Source organism: Sciurus vulgaris, assembly GCF_902686455.1.
Source record: "Sciurus vulgaris genome assembly, chromosome: 9".
In the NCBI taxonomy this organism is placed as follows: domain Eukaryota; kingdom Metazoa; phylum Chordata; class Mammalia; order Rodentia; family Sciuridae; genus Sciurus; species Sciurus vulgaris.
The window spans coordinates 104,971,323-104,992,794 of NC_136469.1; the positions used below are offsets into that span (position 1 = coordinate 104,971,323).

Consider the following 21,472-nt stretch of genomic DNA (forward strand, 5'->3'; position numbering starts at 1 on the left):
AGGATATCTAGGTGGGTTCCATAGCTTAGCTATTGTGAATTGAGCTGCTATAAACATTGATGTGGCTGCTGATTTTAAGTCCTTTGGATATAAACTGAGGAGTGGGATAACTGGGTCAAACAGTGAGAAGATCAATTCTTAACAGCAAAAAAAAAAAAAAAAGTCTGCTTTAAAGATACATTGGAGAATAAGAGAAAAAGATGCAGGGGCTGACTGGTGGCAAGTAGATAGCTCCCCTGCAGGGGAACAAAAAGTCTTCTTACGCAGTGAGTGCAAGGTTTTTCTGAGTCCATTTTCTCAGAAAATCAGGGAAGGCTTCTGACAGGAAGTGAAAATCAGCCCAAGAAGATATTCGGCAGACTTGGGGAAGAGGTAGATCCAGTATCTATGGAAACTTCGAGGTGATGAACGCAGAAGACAAGGAGGTCGGGAAGGGTGCCTTTAGTTATCATTTTGCTTTGGTCATTCTGTGATGAGATTTTACCATTTCACCATTAGCCAAACTTCTAATTGAATATAATTCTAAAATAAAGATTAAAACTCTAAGCAAGAAATAAATCACGTGGGTGTAAACCTGTGTAGATTTATGTGTCACTCAGGTTACAATCAAGCATTGGCCATCAGTGTCCCCCAGGCACCACAAATCTCAGAACAGGAAGCAAAGCACAAGGAGGATAGTAACCAAGATGGAGAGCAACAGTTGCTCTGGGCAAAAGTTTACAAGTAAAATTCATTGTCTGTGCCAACAAGGGAAGTGGCTTGGACAGGCTGAAGCCTCCTCTAGGGCAGAGACTGTGCTTGTCCTGTTCCTGCATGCTCAGCCCTGCGTTCTGTCCTGTCTATCATTCAAACTCTGGCAGGCGTTGGATGGACGAATGAAATGAGATGACTCAGTCTTTATTTGAATGCACACCTCCATGGGTCAGGCACTAATGTGCTTCACCCACAGAATCCCGGTTAATCCCTGAAATGGTTACCTAATGAGAGAAAAGTGCTATTATTATCATTCCATTTTCAGATGAGAACACTGAGGCACAGAGAGGTTAAGAAGCTTGCCCACGGCTATCCAGCTAATGAGCTGTCAGAGCTGAGAGTGGAACCCTGGTTCCAGAGCCCATGCTCTTGATAAGTGACTTACACTGACATTTTGATTGTGGTTAGTGTTTGTGAGGAATGGCTGGTGGGACAAAGAGTGAATGGGAAGGGCCATCAGGAAGGGCTCTGTGAGGAGGGGACATGTGAGCTAAAACCTGGCTGATTCAGGGATGTGAAACAAAAGGGAAAGAGCCTGCCAGGCAGTGGGCACAGCAAGTCAAAGGCCCTGAGGCAGGAACACATCAGACAACCTGGAGGACAACAAGCAGGTGAGGCTGGCAGAAACATAGGTCGGAGAGGTTGGCAGGGCAGACCCCGGAGGGCCTCGTGGGACTGGTGAGGAAGGCAGATAGGCTGGGCTGGTAACTGAGGGGCTGCTGGGTTATTCTCTGTGCCCTGCAACTAGCTCTGTTGCAACCCTGCTTCCTCCCTCCCTTCATTTTGTCCTTCCATCCTCTCCTTCCAAACAGACTGAGTTCTACAAATGTGTTTGCCTTTCTTTCCTGTGTCTGCACCTGTTGTTACTAGTATGCGGAAACTGAAGGGTCAAACACTGCTGAATGAGTGGCTGAACAACACAGTATTGACCTGACCAAAGAACACAGCAACCCACACCCTGAGCAGCTATGTCTGTTCCATCCCCGCTGCACCAGCCGCTTCTTGGCTAGGTCATCGTGTGCCTCACAATTACACCGAACTTCAGTCGCCTGCTTACAAGACTGTTGCTCTCTGGCTAGATCATGCCATTTGCAAAAAGGACAGAGAATAAGTTGAGGAGTCAAGGAGACCCCAGTGAGAATCTCAGCTCCACCACCTGCCACAGTTCTCTGTGATCCTACACAAGCTCTGTAACTTCTCTGAGCCCATTTCATCTCTTATACATAGGGACAATAAGAGCATTAGGAGAACTAAATGGAAGTGACACACGCCTAGCACCTCAAAGACGGGGCATTTAACAATCAGAAACCATGAGGTAGTTTGCAGCAAGGCAGGGAGCCAGGAACTTAGGGACAGGGCAGGGCTTGGTTCAAATCTGGATTCCTTGCACTAGCTGAATTCTTTGAGAAAAGCTATTTAGATAGAAGACTCCATTGCCTGACATTTAGGAGGTGGTTGATCTCTCCAGCTAACTCAGGCATGGAGTCTAGCATAAAGGAGAAACACAGTTAAATCAGAAGCAGGATTACAGTGTCATTAAGATCTGCTCCTGATGTCTTGCCCAGTGCCTGGGCATTATGCACACTGAAAGGAATGTTTGTCAAATGAGTTTGCATACACAACTTAAATCATGGGATACAATATACTATGTCACAATTCTGTCCCCAAGACCTGTCACAACATGCCACAGTTCCTCACACAAAGCACTGCACATGATATTCAAGCCAATAGTAAGGTCACATTTTTCTACTAAGTACATTTCCACACAGGATAAAAAGAACAAAGACATGAACTCTTTGGAACTCTGTTGCCAAAGCATAGCCTCACCAGATTCATTCCTTCATAAATCATTGAGTTCCTATTACATGTAAGTCCCAGGACTGACAGCTCCAATGAGAAAGTTACATTAAAAAAAAAAAAAGAAGAAGAAGTTGCCTATCATCAATGAGTTCACCAGGTGTGGAAGGGGGATGGAGAACAGGAAGCATACAGGGAGTAAATGACCAGGAGAGCAGGTTAGGGCTTTGTGTAGATCCTGAACTTCAGACAGAACAAGCTCTAGTGAGGGGTTGCGGGGAGGAGGGAAGGGCATTTCAAAAGGAGAAACAACAGGTACAAGGACAAGCAGCAGGAACACTAGGGAAAAGTGAGTTCAGGGTCCAAAGACCAAATTTGAAGCGTTGACTTGCCATATGACGGGTTCTGGGTTTTGTCCTATCATTGGAAGATCTCTGAGGAAAGTATGGAAGGGTGGAGGGGCAAGGCCAGATTTGCTTGGCATTTTGTAGAAATACCTTTGCAGGAGCAGACCACACAGAGTTTGTGTTAGAGAGCGAGCCTGGTGGGGAGGTAGGCAGATATAACTATCCAGCCAAGAGACGCTGAAGGCTGTGGACATAGCAAAGGTCCCTAAAGGTCTTTCCCAGTCCCAAATTACACCTGGGAAACTCAAGGTTAACTGATTCCTGTATTACCTTGGAGGAGGTCAGAAGATTTAGAAACAGAGGTAGGAGAAGGCTGAGACTAAGTTTGGGTTTGGATAGTTTAGGAGGCCCAAAAGACCCTCAGGTGGAAATGTCTAGTAATAGTATCTAACAATTATTGAGCACTCACTGTATGCCAGCCAGCCACTGCACAAGAAGCTTTATATACACTGTTGTTTCATCAAATCCTCAAAACAACCTTACAAAGTGAATGTCATCATCAACCAGAGTTCACCAATGCAGGAAAACAAAACAAAGTAATTTGAAAAGACAGTGGTTGAACAGGGCTCTAAACCCATTCCTGCAGCCTCCAGCACTAGAACCTAGCTCTCCCCCGGATGCTTTACCAAAGACAGATGCAAGACAGGTCTGGAACTCATCGGAGAGGTGGGAGTTGGAGATGTGGCCTTGGAAACGCTCTGCCGATGGAAGTGGAAGCCACAAGCACTGTGGTTACCAGGGAGGTGTGTGGTGGGAAGAGGGCTGAGGGCAGAGTACAGGAACATCTTGCTATATCAGAAGTGGGTTGAAGAAGAAGGACCAGTGAATGAAAAATAAAACAAAAACAGGAAGTAGCTGACAATCAGCAAGAAAAATGAAAAAGAACTAGGGAGCCATGGAAGAAAGTGGCTTCCAGAAGTAGAAGACATACATAAGTTTACTCTCTGCTTCACTCAGGTACTTATTTCTCCACTAATCTTTATGGAGGGGCTTACTAGTGCTAGATGCTAGGGACACACTGGTTGAGTGAAGCAGTCTCTCACCCTCAAGGAATGCATAGTCTACGATAAGCATAAATAAATGCAAAGCCATGTGCCATCTACTGTAATAAAACTAGTTCCAGATTTCAGAGTTCAGACTCAAAAGAAGTAGTAAGAACCAACAAGATACAGGAAGGTCTTTATCTGAGGAGCCTGGGGAGAAGCCATCACACTAGAAATTCTGCTTTAATGGCTCTAGTGTGGGACCTGGGCCTGGGACATTTTAAAAACTTGCCAGATGATTCCTATGTTCAACCAAGATTGAGTATCACAAAATCAGTGGGTAGTGAAATCAGCACTAGTGAGCCTCAGGTGACAACTACGAATTATAAAGTAGAAAAATAAAATACATCATAATGAATAAAGATAAGAATTATTTGTGTAACTTTTGTTTCCAGTCATTTAACAATGGTGATATGTTCTGAGACCTGTGTCGTTAGGCAGCTTTATCATTGTGGGATAATCTTAGAGTACACTTACACAAACCTAGACAGCCATGTCCATCATTTAATATGGCCTCTTGATGCAATCTAGAGTCATGGTAAGCAGGATGTCTGAGGCTGCTGTTGGAGTATCACAGCAAACTGTTTTATGGTAAACTGCTTTTATAAGTAGGACTACACTCCAATGTTAAAAAGTACAGTAATTTATTATTTCTTTCAAGTGTATTCTGTATATAATTGTGTGTGCTATTTTTTTTTTTTTCAGTATCAGGATTGAACTCAGGGGCACTCGACCAGTGAGCCACATCCCCAGTCCTACTTTGTCTTTCATTTAGAGAAAGGGTCTCACTGAGTGGTTTAGCACCTTGTTTTTTCTGAGGCTGGCTTTGAACGCATGACCCTCCCAAGTCACTGGGATTACAGGTATGTGCCACCATGCCCAACTGTGTGTGCTATAGAATAATACAGATAGTTAATGAGTCCCAATTAAATTTATTTTAATGTAAAGGCTATTCCATGAGGTAAACTGGTAAAAATTTTCCAAATACTCCAGCCAAAACTTTGTCCCAGAGCAGCAGTAAAAACAGAAGTGGGGACAGACCCTAATGGAGGTTACAGGAAAGTTCAAACTCAAGGTCTAAGAGGACATAGCCAATTAGAAGGTCATGAACCAAACCAATGGAGTTGGTACTTTTCCAGTATCTGGTTGGCATAGATTTTGTCCAATAGAGTTGGTTCTTTTCCCATACTTGATTAGCATAGATATTTATCAATGCCCCTACAGTATCTATATAAGCCCCTAGATAAGTACATTTAAGTGGCAATCCTATCAGGCCCCCTAGCATACCACAGGAGTTCTATCTCCTTTCTTCTCACTTGAATAAATCCTACTCCTTTCATTCTTGCCTTCCATTAGCATCCATGGATTTTATTCATCGAATTTGCAAGACAAGGACCCAGAAAGAAATTGGTGGTGAGCTGCTGGTATTTGCTCTGACACTGAAGGTCATAGTCTGCCATTAAGAGCCACAACACACCACTCAACAGTAGCAGAGAAGAATCCAGCTTTGCCCACTGCAACTCTCGGAGAGCTGATGCCAACAGGCATCCCCTACTATGATTAGCAGCTAACACTGAAATGGGCTTTCTTGGCTGCAGAGTGCTGCAACTTAAGCAAACCCCACCTGCCAACAGGAACAGAGAATCGAGTTTCATCTCAAACTCTGGTTTCACTATACTTCCATTCAACCAACAGGGCAATAGGTTTGCTTAACCAGCATCTCCACAAACACATGAGTAATATGATGTGCTTACCAGGTCAATGGGCCATGATGTCACTGGGTGGTAAGATTCTTCAGCTCCATTAAGTAGTAGGGGACCACCAGTTGTACCTGTAGTCTAATGTAGTTATGTAGCTTTTGACTGTATAAATACAAGAGTTTATATGTGCTGTGTGGTGAAATAAAATGCACTGACTCCTGTGGGTTAGTTTTTAAAACATGGCCCTAGAAGATGGAGTCTTGCCTGTGTTGAGAACTCCTGGTGTGGGCAATGAAAGTCACAAAAATGATTCCTTGGAGACCTGTATCAAAGTTGGATTGGAAGTGGGCATGCATAAAGGCAGGGAGATCAATAAGAATATGTCACGTTATAGGATTGAACTTCAACAAATAGACCAAACAAATTCTAGTGGCTTTGTGTAGATAAGATAGTGACAGGAAATAAAAAGGAGTAGAATATTCAGAAATGTAACCCCAGCCTTATTAACATAAAGAAAATGTGTTTTTTTAAATACTCTGTAAAATAGTTATAGGCTTTTTGTCTCCTTTTGTTAACATGATGGCTGTAAAAACATTCAGTTTTGTTAGGGCAGAATTCTTTGTATTGCATGAAGCTATGATGCCTGGGAGGTTTTTGTTTGTTTGTTTGTTGTTTGTTTTGCAACAAAGTTCTCTTGAGATCTATCATGTACACATCCTAGAAACTGGTTTTCCCACATATGTAAGAAACAATGGGAGCTTAAAATAAGAGCAGCTTGGCATGGGAGGCTGAGGCAGGAGGGCTGCAAATTCAAAGCCAGCTTCAGCAACTTAAGGTCCTAAGCAACTTAGTAAGACCCTGTTTAAAAATAAAAAAGTTTAAAATAAGGGTTGGGAGTGTGGCTCAGTGGTTAAACGCCTCTGGGTTCAATTCCTGATATCAAAAAAAAAGAAAGAAAGAAAAATAAGAGCAGCAGCTGAAGGGAAAAGTGGAAGGTACTTGCGAGTTCTTTACCAGGAAGAATCCTCAGGGCTTAAATGAACCCACTTGTGAAGTGGAGAGGAGAAAGAGGGTCCCAGGTTTCTGACTTGGGCCACCCAGGGGATTATGACACCATCACCCAGCCAGAGGCAGAGGATATTCCTATTGGAATTATTGTTTATTCTCCTTAAATATTAAACTTGAAATGCTTACATTAAAAAGTTTGTCCAAGAAGAAAACAAGAAAAGTCAAATCGAAAAAGTTGATAGCCTCTGTTAAAAAATAAAATGTTCTACCTTAGTCACTCACCAATTTGTTTTGCAATAAGTTGATCATTAGAAATTATGACAGTAAGGGCAGCACCAATTCAATATTCTGCATGCCTTCCCATAGGATTAGGGGCCACATAACTACAGTCACATGCTGCATAATGTGACTGGAATCATGTGTGGCATAATGTGCTGTTTCAATCGACCTCAGGCCACTTACAAGATGGTGGTCCGGGATTAAACAGCCTAGTGACCAAGCAGCTTAGTTTGTGTAAGCACACTCTATTGTGTTTGCACAACACAAAAATCACTTCGTCATGCATTTCTTAGGACATATCTGTACCATCAAATGATGACTGGCTGGCACTTCTGGCTAAGGGATGACGAGTGGGGGTGGTAGGCGTCACTCAAGAGCAGTGCAAGTTTACACTGCTCTTCCCTGCAGCCACTTGAGGTCACATGATGGAATGGTGGCACCACTAGATGGAGGGTGCTGCAGGTAAGCCAGGGACGGAGCTGTCTCTGAACTCCAGGGGAAGTCAAGTTTTAAAGACATAAGCCCAAAGTGATGGAGGAGAACCACCAGCAGACAGACTACGTCAAGGAAAAATATCTCTTCTATTTGGACACTGAGATATGGGGAGCTCTTCATCACTACAGTTTGGTCTGGTCAGTAAGGAAATAAAGGTCTTAAATGGAAGAAAAATTTTCTCCAGAAATTTACCAATTGGATTGAATCCTCAAGAATGTGGAAATATGTCTCCCAAAGAGGAGGGTGAAGGCAGGCAGGGAGCCTGTTTGTACGTACCATAGCAACTACAACAACCTTTTGTACTAAGAATAAGGCGTATTTTGGCATAGATTCTTATTTCAACCACAAAGCTTATCCTAAACCAAACAGAAGACATATCTCAAATAATATCTTCTTTTTATGTGTTGGTATTTAACAATGCTGTTTCCCCCTATTCGTGTAGACATCTATAACACAAATGAAGACTAATGTGCGTGGAAATCTTGCATTTCCAGTACTTCCCAATAGCCCCACTCACACATTAAATAATGCAAGATTTCTAGACTGTGCTGTCTTGGTGTCTATTATTTTACTTTAAGATATTTCATCAATCCTACTTTGGAGCTGGGATTATCAAAGGTACAGTAAAGTATTTACATTTGCTACTATAACTAAACAGAGAAAATTTTTTGAAATAACAAATCTCAGAGCATCTAACGCAGCTTAACTCCCTAATCCACAGGGCTCTGAAGGGAAATAAAAGCATCTCAGATGGAGGAGGGATTCAGGCCAGAGTTGACTTACCCCAGAGCTGATAATTTGGTAAGGGGAATTTCTCTTCTCATGCTAAAACTTCCATGAAGGAATTAGGTATTCAGAATTCAGTTCCACATAGAAGGCGATTTGAGATTTTTGCAGTTTGTCAAAGATACAGATGTTGCAAGATAAATTGCAGGTATTCAGGCACTATACTCTTGCAGGATCCCTAAGAACCATTCTAGGAATCATCTTGTTGACTAAGCAAGTTTATGAGAGATTGATTCATACAATTTCTTGCCTAAAGTATTACCCAGCCTCATCCGCTCTCCCTAGAGTTTCGAATTTCTCCATCATGGGACAATGAGAACAACATTTCCAAGATATGATCCAAACCTCTCTCTTCTTGCATTACACTTACATTACACTTGCATTACACTCCCCAGAGCTCCTCACCATTTCACTCCTACTCAGACTTATCTCACTTCCGCCCCCTGCTCTGAACCAATCACAGCACACACACCCCATGTCAGCTTCTTCAGTTTTCCCTGCCTTTGTACATGCTCTTTCCTCTATCCTTCCTCCTTTTTGTCATTGGAGGTTCATCATTAAGATGCAGCTCACTGGGCTGGAGTTGTGGTTCAGTGGTAGAGCACTTGCCTAGCACATGCAAGGCACTGGGTTTAATCCTCAGCACCCCATTAAAAACTAAACAAATAAAATATATTGTGTCCATTTAAAAAAGATGTAGCTCACATTGCTAATAAGCAAGCTCTGAAAAACTTGTAAATAGTACATAACCCACTGAGTAACCATTTGTAAATCACCATTTGTTGACTGCATTAGTAGGCTTTCAATAATTGGTGTAGTTCTTGGTTGAACAAGAAGGAATTCTCTATGACTCTCTCACCATAAAGGCTCTCTTAACCACAAAAGAGGAAAATAACTTCCAAAAGTCACACGTGCAAACCAAGCTCCTGAACTTCAGAGGAAGTCAAGTTTTAAAGGCATAACCCTCAAACATTTGGAATGGGGCTTACTCTAAGGCAATATCACCACAATGACTAAAAGAAAATGAGTCCACAATGTTTGCTGCTGTTTTTAGTATCTGCTTCTCTTAAGGTGGTTGAAAAATACCCCTTTTCTGAAAAATTTTTTTAAATAAGCAAGTAGTTTTTCCTTGGACCCAGAAAACTGCTAGATGTTGTAAAATTAAAAACAAGTCGTTAAGTGTGTGTGTGTGTGTGTGTGTGTGTGTGTGTGTGTGTGTGTGTAACTGTGAAGCAGAAAATTATATTTTTAAAGAATTTATTGTCTAATAACATATACAGTAGTACCCCCTCATCCATGGAGGATATATTCAAGACCCCTGTGGATGCCTGAAATAACAGATGATACCAAATCCTATACATACTGTTTCATACTCAGTGTTTTTAAATTGTATATGTCCTGCAGTATTATAACAGTGCAAGAGCTAACCTGTCCCTCTGTGTTTTATCCCAATGTCTTCTTTGTTTGACTACTTTTGTTCTTTGAAGATTAATAATAATTAAGAAAATATTACTTGAACTCATGCACTGTAATACAGCAAGAGTCAGTCTAGAAATTGAGTCACTAAGCTACTAACAAGCAGGTAGCATATACAGCATGAACACTCTGGACAAAGGGATGATTCGTGTCCCAGGTGAGACTGAATTGCTAAACAGTAAGAGATTTCATCATACTACTGAGAATGGCACACAATTTAAAATTTATGAAGTGTTTATTTCTGGAACTTTTGTTTAATATTTTCAGACTATAGTTAACTGCAGGTAACTGAAACTGAGGAAAGTGGAACCATGGCTAAGGAGAGACTGTTTTGTAGGATAAAATGAAACAGGTCATTGTATGAAACAGATCATTGTGAAATGCTAGTGATGCTCCTTCAGGTGGGGGTGGTGAGAGAAGATAAGAAGAAAATAGCAGGGAAATTTAAAGGAAAATCTAAATGGGATCTGTTAATCCAAATAATAGCTAGTTGGAAGAAAATCCAAATTGTGTGTTATGTTTTAGAATTAATCTGTCATTTATTTGTTTTCCTTGAAAAGACATATCTGAGAATAATTGCTCTCTGGGGGGAACAATTTTAATTATATTCCTAATTCTTAAGGAGTATACATGGGCTTTTATTTTGCTCAAGTTAATTAGAACTGAGCCAAAGTGGTCATAGTCAGCAAAATCAACCTTCCATAGCAGGTATAATTTATAGCTTTTAATAAACACACTTCTCTACAACATATTTTAACAAAGGGAGTTTGCTACAATGAATATTATTCATCTTAAGGTTTAAGTCAAAAGTCCCTGGTACTAATAAAACAGGCTTGCAGTATTGCAGGAACATATTTAGCAATTGGTCAAAACCCAAACTTTAGATGACGAGACACAAAATAATTTTAGATGGGACTTAAAAATTTTATGCTAGGTAGTATGTAGATGACTTTCTCGCCCTCTCTCTTTATGTACCCAAAGACTGCTTGCAAAAAACATGTGTATCTTCTCACTTGTGCTCTTAATTGAAATTTGTGGCTTCTGGTTTCAATTTAATTTCAACAAAGGCTGAATTAAAGATATTTGGGGATCATTTTTAATTCTATATTGGATATGAGGTTTTAAGAAGAAAAGTGAGTCAGAGAAACTGGCTGGCTGGCATACATTCAGTTGTTAAGAATTTGTTGAGCAACTATTAGGTGCTAAGCATTGTTCTAAATGCTGGGAATACAGCAATGCGAGCAAAGCAGAATACACTGCCCTCTGGAACTTACATTATAGTGAAGGCAGACGGAAAACTGCTAATAAAATAAATAAGTAGGCAAAAATTAGAAGATGTAAGTATTATGAAAGAAATAGAGAAGGGAAATAGCAAATGCCAGTGGTGAGGGAAGGAGATGACATTTGTGAACAGGATGTCCAAGTGGCCTCTCTGAGAAGGTGACATTTAAGCAAAGACTTGAAGGAAGTCAGAACTTGAGGATTTTGACATTTCACTCAAAAATATCAACAAGTGAAAAGTTTTCTAGGCAAGTGCAAAATACCCCAAAGCAGAAATTATGCTGCCCATGCCAGTAGCCATTAGCCATATGTAACAATTTAAAATTAAATTGAAATAAGTGAAATTAAAAATTCAGTTCTTCTGTGTATAATTGCCACATTTCAATGACCCATTAGCCCCCTATTGGGCAGTGTAGATATAGAACCTGTCCATCATCATAGAAAGTTCCATGGGATAATGAGTATTGACAGTATTGTTTGAGTGAATTGAGCAAGGTGAATAGTAATAAATGAGGTCAGAGAGGTCAAAGGCCATTGAAGAAACTTTGGTTTTTATTCCTAGTGAAACAGGAAATTTGAAGAGTTTTGACAAAAAAAAAAAAAAAAGAGTAACTTAATCGACTTAACATTCATTAGAATCACTTTGGGTTATTGTTTTTGCAATAGTCCAGGGTGGTAGCAGTAGAGGTGGTGAAAAGTGTTCAGAGTCTGTATGAATTCTGAGAGTGGAACCAACATATTCTGCTGGTGAAAGAGGTGTGGAGTATGTCATGATGAAGACAATTAAGTTAGGAAGGAGATCTATGTTGGGGGCGTAGAGAGGCTAAATTCAATTTTAGGCTAATTTGATTTTTGACATGACAATAGCACTCACTATTTAAAATGTCCATAGGCAATCAAAGAAGTGGCAGCTCAGATGAGAACGAGTCCTGAATATAGATATGAGATTCATCAGCACAAGTAAGAGATGAAATAGGAGTGGAGGGAGAAGGGTTTGGAAACCTGCTGGTCCCTGTGAGTGCAGTCTTTAGAGTGTGAGGGGGAAGCTACATTGAAATGGTTTTAATGCCAACAGAGAAACAGGTTGCTACCAAAAATAGAAAAATGGAATAATCAATGGCATTTCTCAGAACTTGCAGAGAATTTCTAAAACAATCATTTAATTTGTTCCACCAAATGCCAATGCCATTTGTGTTAAACACTGTGGGAAAAAAAAGTGCTTTTTAAAATTCAGAGCTCAAGCCACACTAGGATTTCTTACTCTCAACTTTCTGAGATTAGGTAGCAAATAGGTACTTTAAGAAGTGGTGGAGAGAACCCAAATCCTTTGTGATAATTTTTATTTTTTCTGAATTCTAGGTGGAAAAGGAATGGACAGTGCTGGTTCTTTAATAAAGAGCAAAGAGAGAAACTACTAGACACTAGACGGGAAAGCGAAGGAAAAAGCTCTAGCTGTTTTCTGAGCCACCCTCCACTTCAGAAGCCCTGATTAAAGGGTGAACCAGGACCCCAAAGGACTCCTGAGAAGCCAGAGCTCAGAAAATGAGCTGATCTAAATGCAAAAAATTATGAGATGAGGAATGGAGCTTTACATACCATCTAGTCCAACCCTTTCCATTGAACAGATCAGGCACTGTGACCCAGAGAGGTTAAGTAAATTGCCTGTGGGTTATTCAGCTAGCTTTACTGAGAGCCGGCCTGGAACCCAGGACAGGGTCAGGGGACCAGGAGAGGTGTTAAATCCCCGTTAGCATCTTTTTTTCTGCCCGATGGCTCTACCTGCTATCTAAGAGTGGGAATCTCCTAAGTAGAGCAGACAGACCCCGAATGTAAGGCAGATCCAAAACTCAATTTTATTTTCTGGGGGCGAGCGGCAGGGGTGATTACAGGAAGCCCGAGTGGAAGTAGGGATTAATGAGATCTGAACAGTGCATGGGTTGGATGATAGAGATAGAATATTGGCTTCTCACAAAAGCCCTCCTGAACTCTGCTTTGGTGTGGAAACTCTCTTTAATTGCCACACTAACCAGCAAGGAAATGTTAACTGGTGTCCTTTTCACCAACTTCTGGGCAATAACTCCTGGGTGTAAGTTTATAAAAATTCATTCTGATGCGTCTGGATATCTCAGAGTGGGAGACTTGGGGAAACGCAGGAGGAGAGGTGTAGAAAAACATAAATCGGTGGTGGGGTGGGCAACGAGGATTCCACCCGCTGGGGGCGGAAGGGAGAGAGGCAGGCTGGACTAGGCACAGCTTTTCCCGTTGCTAAGGTCGCCGGCGTCCTTGGTTACCGCGTTAGGTAAGGCGCTCTGCTAACATCCCGGTGGCCGCGGAGTCCCACGCTCCGCAGGAAGCGCCACTCCAGCGCCAAAAGGCACCGGACGACACGTGCCCTTCCTTCCCGCCAACCCAGTCCAAGGCCCAGGTTCCCGTTAGGAATCACAAACACCCGGGCTTTGCAAAGCGGCCTCACCGACACCTGTCCCAGGAAAGCCCGGCGAGCGAGGACTGTGCAGGGAACTACCCCCGGGCGAGCCCCGGGGACCCCGCCCTGACTCACGTTGTACTCTTTGGCCCAGGAGTCTACCCTGTCCTGCAACCGTCGTAAAGTTTCGTTCGAGACCAGCCTCCTCAGGTTTTCCGCCATCGCTCGCCTTTCTGCGGGGCTCCGCTCTGGGAGACCAAGACGTGGAGGGGCCGAAGCAGTGGCCTCCGCAGGACCGCAGCGTGGTGTAGCGGGAGGGATGATATCTTCCAGGGGGGCTCAGATAGCGGCTGGTGTTTCCATCCTCCCCCTCGGGTCGGACCGGGCAGGGTTCGGGATGCCAGGGGGGGTGCCCTGGGCCGCAGCGGTCGCGCCTCATCCGCTGCCCGGCGCGCCCTCCTGGTTCCCCCGCGGCCGCCGGCCAGCCCCGGCCATATATACCCTGGCGATTATTAAACAAACCTTGACGTGGGCGGGCGGCTGCCAGGGACGCCGCGTCGGGGCAACGCTCGTACCACCCCGCCCCACCCTCCAGCGCCCGGCCGCTGGGACTCACCCACTGCGCACCACGCTGCTGCTCCGGTGCCGCTTTTCCTCCTGCTCCTGCTTGTGTTGCTGCTTCCGGTGCAGCGGGGTGAAGGCTAGAGGCGCCAAAGCCACCCGGATTCGGATGGGACAGGGAAGTGGAAGGCGCCGAGACCCGGGCGGCGGCGGTGCGACCCCTTGATGGGCCCAGACGCACCTGCGGACAGGGGCTGCAGGCAGCGGGAGGCCTAGAACCCTCCGCACGCGGGGCTCTAGGTGACAACACGTGCCTAGAAAGCAAAAGTTAACCCTCCATAGATGTTTTTTATTAGGCTCTCAGAGGAAATCACCTCTTTGACCCTTCCTTTATTTTTTCACCTTTTAAACCTCTCATGCCGCCTAGGATTTGCCTGTATGAATTTTGCTGGAACTCAGATTTCAATTTTTCTTACTTTTATCTTTTGCTTTGTTTCTTAGCCCACGGGGGGGGGGGGGTGTCCGACAGATTTTAACTCCAGGAGGTTCACAAATTAGAACTAATCCCTCAGGTTTGGATAGGATTTGGTAGAATGTGCTAGCATATGTGTGTATGTGATATTGAACACTATAAAGCTTCATTTAATTCTGAATTCTTTAAATGAGACTTTGTAAAAGTTCCCACCCCATCTGTCACCATTTCAAAGGAATGCATTCAGCCACAGTGAGTTATGGTTTGAACTACTTGAATGAAGTCATTTCAACCATTACTACGCATTTTAGAAGCAACCACTTGCTTTATATGTCATCAAATGATGTGCAGGTTGCACATCATCTGTTCATGAAATCATGGAGGTGAAGCTAACTTTAAAATCAGTTTCCTTTCTTTTGGTACTTGAAAGAATGTGAACATTGTTTATATCGAATTACCATAAAATTCAGAATTTGCACCACCTCTTGTTTTCATTTCTCTTAATTCCAGAAATGAAAAAGAAAGATTCCTTTCTGGAGCTTGCTTTCCTGCTATTTTTCATACACCACAAAATCAGGATTTATGAGAGTCCAACATGTAGGTGTATTACAGTAGAAAAATTACTAAAGTAAAAAGAAAAAAAATCTATTCATTAGACATCTCCTTCCTAAAATGTGGGAGCAAGGAAGAAGGGAAGGAATGGAGGAAAGACCGATCCCTTAATTTGGACTAAATGAATATTCCAATAAGTAATAGGAGTCAGTTTATTTAATCATAAAAATGAACCGCAACAGTTGTTTATGACAAATTAGAGGTTAGATCCTTTCCCTTGCTGTGAGCACCTTAATTAGCCTGTAGTCCTTGTTTCATCATTTGTAAAAAGGCAATAGTTCTTACTTCATAGAATTATTATGAGACCAAATAAGATAATTCATGTAAAGTGCACAGCATAGTTTGGCATTTGCTATTGTAAGTGCTCAAAAAAATGCTATGATTGGTATTATTAAGAATTTTGATCATAGTATTATATTAAATAAAACTAGATTGAAATAATCTAAATTTCCAATAACAGGATGATGGTTGAGTAAATCAGACAATGAAACATTTTACAAAACTATCTTTTTATTGAAGAATAGCTAATATCTAGAAATTCTCACTATATAATATTAAGTGAAAAAAAGCAGGACATTATATATTGTGTTAAATTATGTTATACAAATCCAAGATGTGATTATTAGATGATTTTAGTTAGCTCTTATATAATTTTCTAATTTTCCAAAGTTCTACCATGAACTTGAATTGCTACTATGAATATTTATCTGAAAAAAGTTAGCAAAAACAGTTACCAAAAAACTGTGCCACTCTTGGAAAAACATTAGCCAAAATATGAATGGGTAAGCTGCTGATTTAAAACAGAATATGCTTTGACCAAATGTCCATGTTACTAACTTAATAATTAAACTTACAGTGTCTTAGGATAGAACCATATTTTGAAATCTCCCTAGAATGTGTTACCTGATGTTATGTATCTCCTCATATGCTCTAGTCCCACAACTACTCAAGATCCTCAAGACAGTTAAAACCTCCAGCCTTTCCTACATCTGGGTTTCCCTGAAACTCAGGAGCATGCTTTGTACATAGCAGGACCTTTGTGTTTATTGATAACAGAAACAAGCCTTCCATTCAAAGACTCAAAATATTAGGGGAATGTTCCACTAACTTGCTATTCATCCACTCTACTTCCAAAAAAGAATCTGAGATGGCTTACAGTGAAAGACTTATAGAAAATATCACAGTTAGAAGTTTTTTAAAAAAAATATTTTTAGTTATAGATAAACACAATACCCTTATTTTATTTGTTTATTTTTTTATGTGACGCTGAGGATCAAACCTAGTGCTTCACACGTACAGGCGAACACTCTATCACTGAGCCACAACCACAGCCCCTGTTTGAAGTTTTGTAAAGGAAAAAGCAAATATACCCTAAATTTGTACACCACAAAATCAGGATTTATAAGAGTCCAACATGTAGGTTTATCACAGTAGAAAAATTACTTAAGTAAAAAGAAAAAAAAACTACTTGTTAGACATCTCCTTCCTAAAATGTGGGAGCAAGGAAGAAGGAAAGGAATGGAGGAAGGACAGATTTCTTAATTTGGGGCCAAATGAACCTCATTTCACATTCAATTCTGGGTTTTGTGTAAGCCCAGGCAGAAAGAAAAATAATTTTATGATTATGATTATTTGATTCTAAAAGTACATGCGTCTTCTTTGAATGGAAACATTTTCCTAGTACCAATTCTAAAATACGTTTATCTTTTTAAAACGATTATAGAACAATATAGTTGAAAGGTGTCTTTAATAATCATTTTTAAGAAACTATAGAGCCGAGTCAGCCATAGTGGTGCAGGCCTGCAATCCCAGCAACTTGTGAGACTGAGGCAGGAGGATTACAAGTTCAAAGCCAGCATTAGTGACTTAGTGAGGCCTTGGGTAACTTAGTGAGCCCCTATCTCTAAATTAAAAATAAAAAGGGCTGGGATTGTGACTTAGTAGTTTAGCACCACTGGTACTATCTATTTATATAGTACTATATAATATTTATATAAACAATCTTGATATGATTGTTTCTTGAAGCCAGCTGCCTGTGATCAATGCTAAGAGGATAACCCTAGAACACTTGCCATCAAAAGCAAGTCAAGCAGTTGATGCCCAATTTTTTAGCTCTCAGATGGTGTTACTTGACACAAGCATAGAACTTCCATACCCATAGTGGATATCTTTCTAAGTGCCCTTAATGATTGAAAACATCAGATAAGTAAAGATTCTATTTGGAGAATATTTTGATGCTCTAAATTTTGTCTCAATTTGATTATTTTAGGATATTATCAAGTAGGCAATTTTTAAAAAAGAAATTGTAAGAACAGTGCTCAAGCCCTTTGGAAATCACATCTCACCACCACTGCCTCACATGCTGGACATAGAGCCATAGTGCCTGATGTTTGCCCGGCTAGGTTTCAGTCTTGCTTTGTTCTCATCCCTTCTTTCTATGCTCCAATTCCTCCTTTCTGGAATGGGAACACTTACTCTGTGCCATTGGATATTGGATGCATGTCACTTGATTTTGATTTTTACGGGGGCTCACAGCCACGAGTTTGCCTTGAGTCTTGGAGGAGACTTTGAACTTGGACTTTTGAGCAACAGGAACTGTTCCGTCTATGGGAAGTTTTGGAGATGTACTGAATACATTTTGCACTGTGAGATGGACGTGAGTTTGGAGGGCCAGTGGTGGAATGTTGTGGTTTGCATCTTAGATGTCCCCCCAAAAGCTCAGGTATTAGGCAATAAAAGAATATTCAGAATGAAATGATTAGATTATGAAAGCCATAACTTCATTGGATTATCCATTTGATGGATTAATCATTTGAATGGATTACTGGATGGCAACTTTAGGCAGCTAGGGCATGACTGGAAGAGGTAAGTCACTTGGGGTATAGCATGGGCTATATCTTCCCATGGCTCCTCTTCTCTCTCTGCTTCCCTGATGCCATAAGCTGAGCAGCTTTCCTTTCCCACACCCTTCCACCACGATATTCTACCTCACCTCTGGATCAGAGCGATGGAGTTGGCTGACCATGACCTCTGAAACCTTGAGCTCAAAATAAACTTTTCTTCCTCTCTTTTGTTTTCATCAGGTATTTTGGTAACAGCGACCCAAAGTTGACTAACAGAAACAAACATAGAACATGGACACTGTTGCTTTGTTTCACACTCTATTTGTGAATTAATGACTTTGTATGTTATTAATCACTCTTGAGTCACATTTCTTTCATCTATAATATGAAAAGCATGGACTAGATGAGTTCTAAGATCTCTTGTAGTCCTGACATTCTTTAATGCTATTTTAACATTTTTGTAGACTCAGGATCAAACACATCTTGCCCCTTGTTTCCATTTTTGGTTTGCAATTTAGTTTGGACCACGCTTTGATTCTGAGAGTTTTTGCCATCACCAAAAATTAAGCATCTTTTTTGAGTACAAGTATTCTACAAGCTTGCTGGAATAGCTTTCCTAACCTCTAGTAAACAAGGAATTTCTCTATGGTTGCACTTTTAATAAATGTAGTAGGTCGAGTTCCACTAACACATCTTCTAACCCCCACCCAACCCCTAGAGCACATCACCTTCTCTAACTTTTAGACATTGTCACATTGCATGATACTTATTTGTCTGCCTCCTCTATAAGCCTGTGTGTTTCTTGAAGGAAAAGACAAAAACTTATTCAGCACAGCAACTGGTTTATGAAAAAAAAAGTGAAAAGAGAAAAAGGGGTGGGGAATAAAAGGGAAGGAAGGAGGGAGGGAAGAAGGGAGGGGAGGAGGAAGGAAATGATTGGCTGAATTATATCTGATGTCATAATCCCACTGAGGTAGAAAAAGGCAAGTTTGCCAGACAGCTGTTCATTCTTAGGCTGTCATAATTCTACCTCACATCCAGGAGTCATTTATTCCAGAGAGCTATAAGGTGTCAAACATCAACCTGGCAAAGACTTTCTGAAAGTCCTTAATTTTGTCCACTCTGAATTTTACTTGCATCAATCAACGGGACAGATTTTTCATTTGAGATGTTAAGAAGCCAACAAAAGATTAACTGAATCCACTCAAGGGAATGAGAGCTCAGCATACATAGTTCACATAACACTGAACATAAATATATGCAATAAACCACAAGGGTATTCAGTGGGATCCTCATCTGGATTCTTCCATAATAAGGAGAGTGGCCCACCCTTAGTCAGCGTGGCCATAAAAATAGCCTGTGTTCTGGTCCTGAAACTCAAGGCCCTGAACCTCTTCTATATATGCTGGTCTATTTTTGTTCTACTGCTGTCTGAATTGGATCTTGTTTCTTTGGATAAGGTTCTGTATTGCTAGTTAAACAAAACCTTCTGGCTTTTGCTGACCCAGTTGCATGAAATTGTTTTTAAATACAGTGTTTATTGGTGGTACGCTAAGGCACCTTGCACTCAGAAGTACCATGTTCTTATAGGCAGAAAACACTGCTTTGTTTACTTAGCATTCTCTAGCCTGAGTGCTTTGTATTCTCATTTCAGGAGCTTCATTTTTGTCCTTTTTGTTTCTCTGCTTTAGTGAAGTGGGGAAATGTCCCACTCATTGGAGGAAGAACTAATTGATGAGAATCTGAGCTGAAGGCAGCTTCTCCCACTGGGCAGAAGCAAAGATGCTGTGTCCTGTGTGATCCCAATACCAGCAAGCATTTTCTGCTCAAAGCAGAGCATCAGAATTTTCCTGCACAATTATATCATGCCTGCTATTGCCTAAAATACATAAACAAGAAGAAAAATTTAATGTATCACATGGTCTCACCTTAGCACCTAAATAAACTACAGAACATTTACAGAAAATACAGAGTAAAAGAAGAAAAATTAAAAAGAAGGTAGATGTAGTGTGATATTTACTAAGATACCTCTCCTATCTCAACCTAGGTTTCCAAAAAGGGCTGCACAGTTCTTGATTTCAGTGACAAACATAAAGTTTCATGAAATGGCCATTTAAGTATGAGCTCAGGATACATTAAGTTATGGCAGAGGAGCAGAGGTTATGACCCCTCCAGTTAGATACCACTAAGCACCTCAGGAGAGTGACATGGGACAGCATGAGGGCCGTTGCTAGGATGAGTGATGTTGGAATAGAAACTTTTTGCAAATTTAATGAACATTTACAGGATTTCTACTGTGATACAACTACTTGACTTAAGCCTGAGGCAAAATTAAACTGAGTTCCTGCTCCCCAGGATGCCACAGTTCATTCAAAAGAAAACTACCACAACCACAGTTTACTGTGAAAAGTTATAAAATTCTATGGAAACAATGACTCCCCTTACCTTCTTTCCTGTCCTCTTGAAGAAAGAATCAGGAAAATTAATAGAAGAAGGTGACATTTAGGGCCAGTTCTGAAAGGATTGAGAGGAGTTCACTATGAAGAGCAGAGAAAGTGGAAACAGGAAGAATAGGAGCCAAGAGATGTGCGATTGAATGGAGAGTCAGGGAATGAGGAATTGTCATCCCAGTGCGACTCAGACAAATGAAGAACAAGAGACAAGACTAGAATAGTCCTGGGCTAAGCTATGATGACTCTTGTATATTAGACTTTTAAAAAAATCATCTTTAGTTCATAGGCAGTGGGGAGGCAGTCAAGGGTTATAAACAACAACAAAAATAACTTACATGATTAGATCTATCACAATGGAGGTCCTAGAGGTTAAGTTTGGAAGAGGTGGGACTGTACCCAGGAAGAACACTTAGAAACAGAGAGATGAGGGATGATAAGGTCCTCCTCTGGGGTAATGTATGGTGAGTATTAGAATGGACACATGCCAGTAATATTTGTTACCCAATAAAAGATTAACCAAGTATTCATTCATCAAAGTTAATTCGTATGTATCAGATATAGGTTCCTAATGTATTCGAGATTCAGAGCAACATGGAAGTAATAACACATTACTCCTGTTTTATAAGTAACTCACAGTCTAATCAAGACCAAATTGTATGGGCATGAAAAGAAAAATAACAGGTTAGTATATTAAGTACCAAATGGGTATCACAGTGAATCAGTACAACAGAAGTTAAAAGGAGAAAGCAACAAGGAATAGCTGTAATTGTCAGGAAGAGGTGGAACTGATAAAGAATTTGAAGAGGTACAAATTCACAGCTAAGTAAGATGGATGGGTAAGTAAATAAACTTCAGTGTAGTGTGATTCATAACAGAGATGTGCTTGAGGATCACAGGCAGGAGCACAGATATCAAGTTTGTGAATGGGAGAAGGATTACAAAAGGTTTGCTAGAGAGGAATTCCTTCAGCTGGGTTTCAGTGGACAAGTAAAACAGCTCAATGAAAAAGAGAAATATCCATAGAGGGATAGGCACAGGACATTAGGGACTCAATATGTTTAGGCAAATGTGCAGGACTACA

The 21,472-nt window shown here is 41.0% G+C and overlaps 1 protein-coding gene across 2 annotated transcripts in view; it reads right to left on the bottom strand.

Annotated features, from left to right (window-relative positions):
- Nucleotides 1–13,945, bottom strand: part of SPATA18 (spermatogenesis associated 18) — a 37,908-nt gene extending 23,963 nt beyond the window's left edge. For both annotated transcript variants that reach the window (XM_079154073.1, XM_079154072.1), the window contains exon 1: nt 13,586–13,945. In XM_079154073.1, the coding sequence (XP_079010199.1) occupies nt 13,586–13,672 (87 nt within the window). In that variant the 5' untranslated portion in view covers nt 13,673–13,945. The remainder of the gene's footprint in view (nt 1–13,585) is intronic.
- Nucleotides 13,946–21,472: the final 7,527 nt, after the last annotated feature.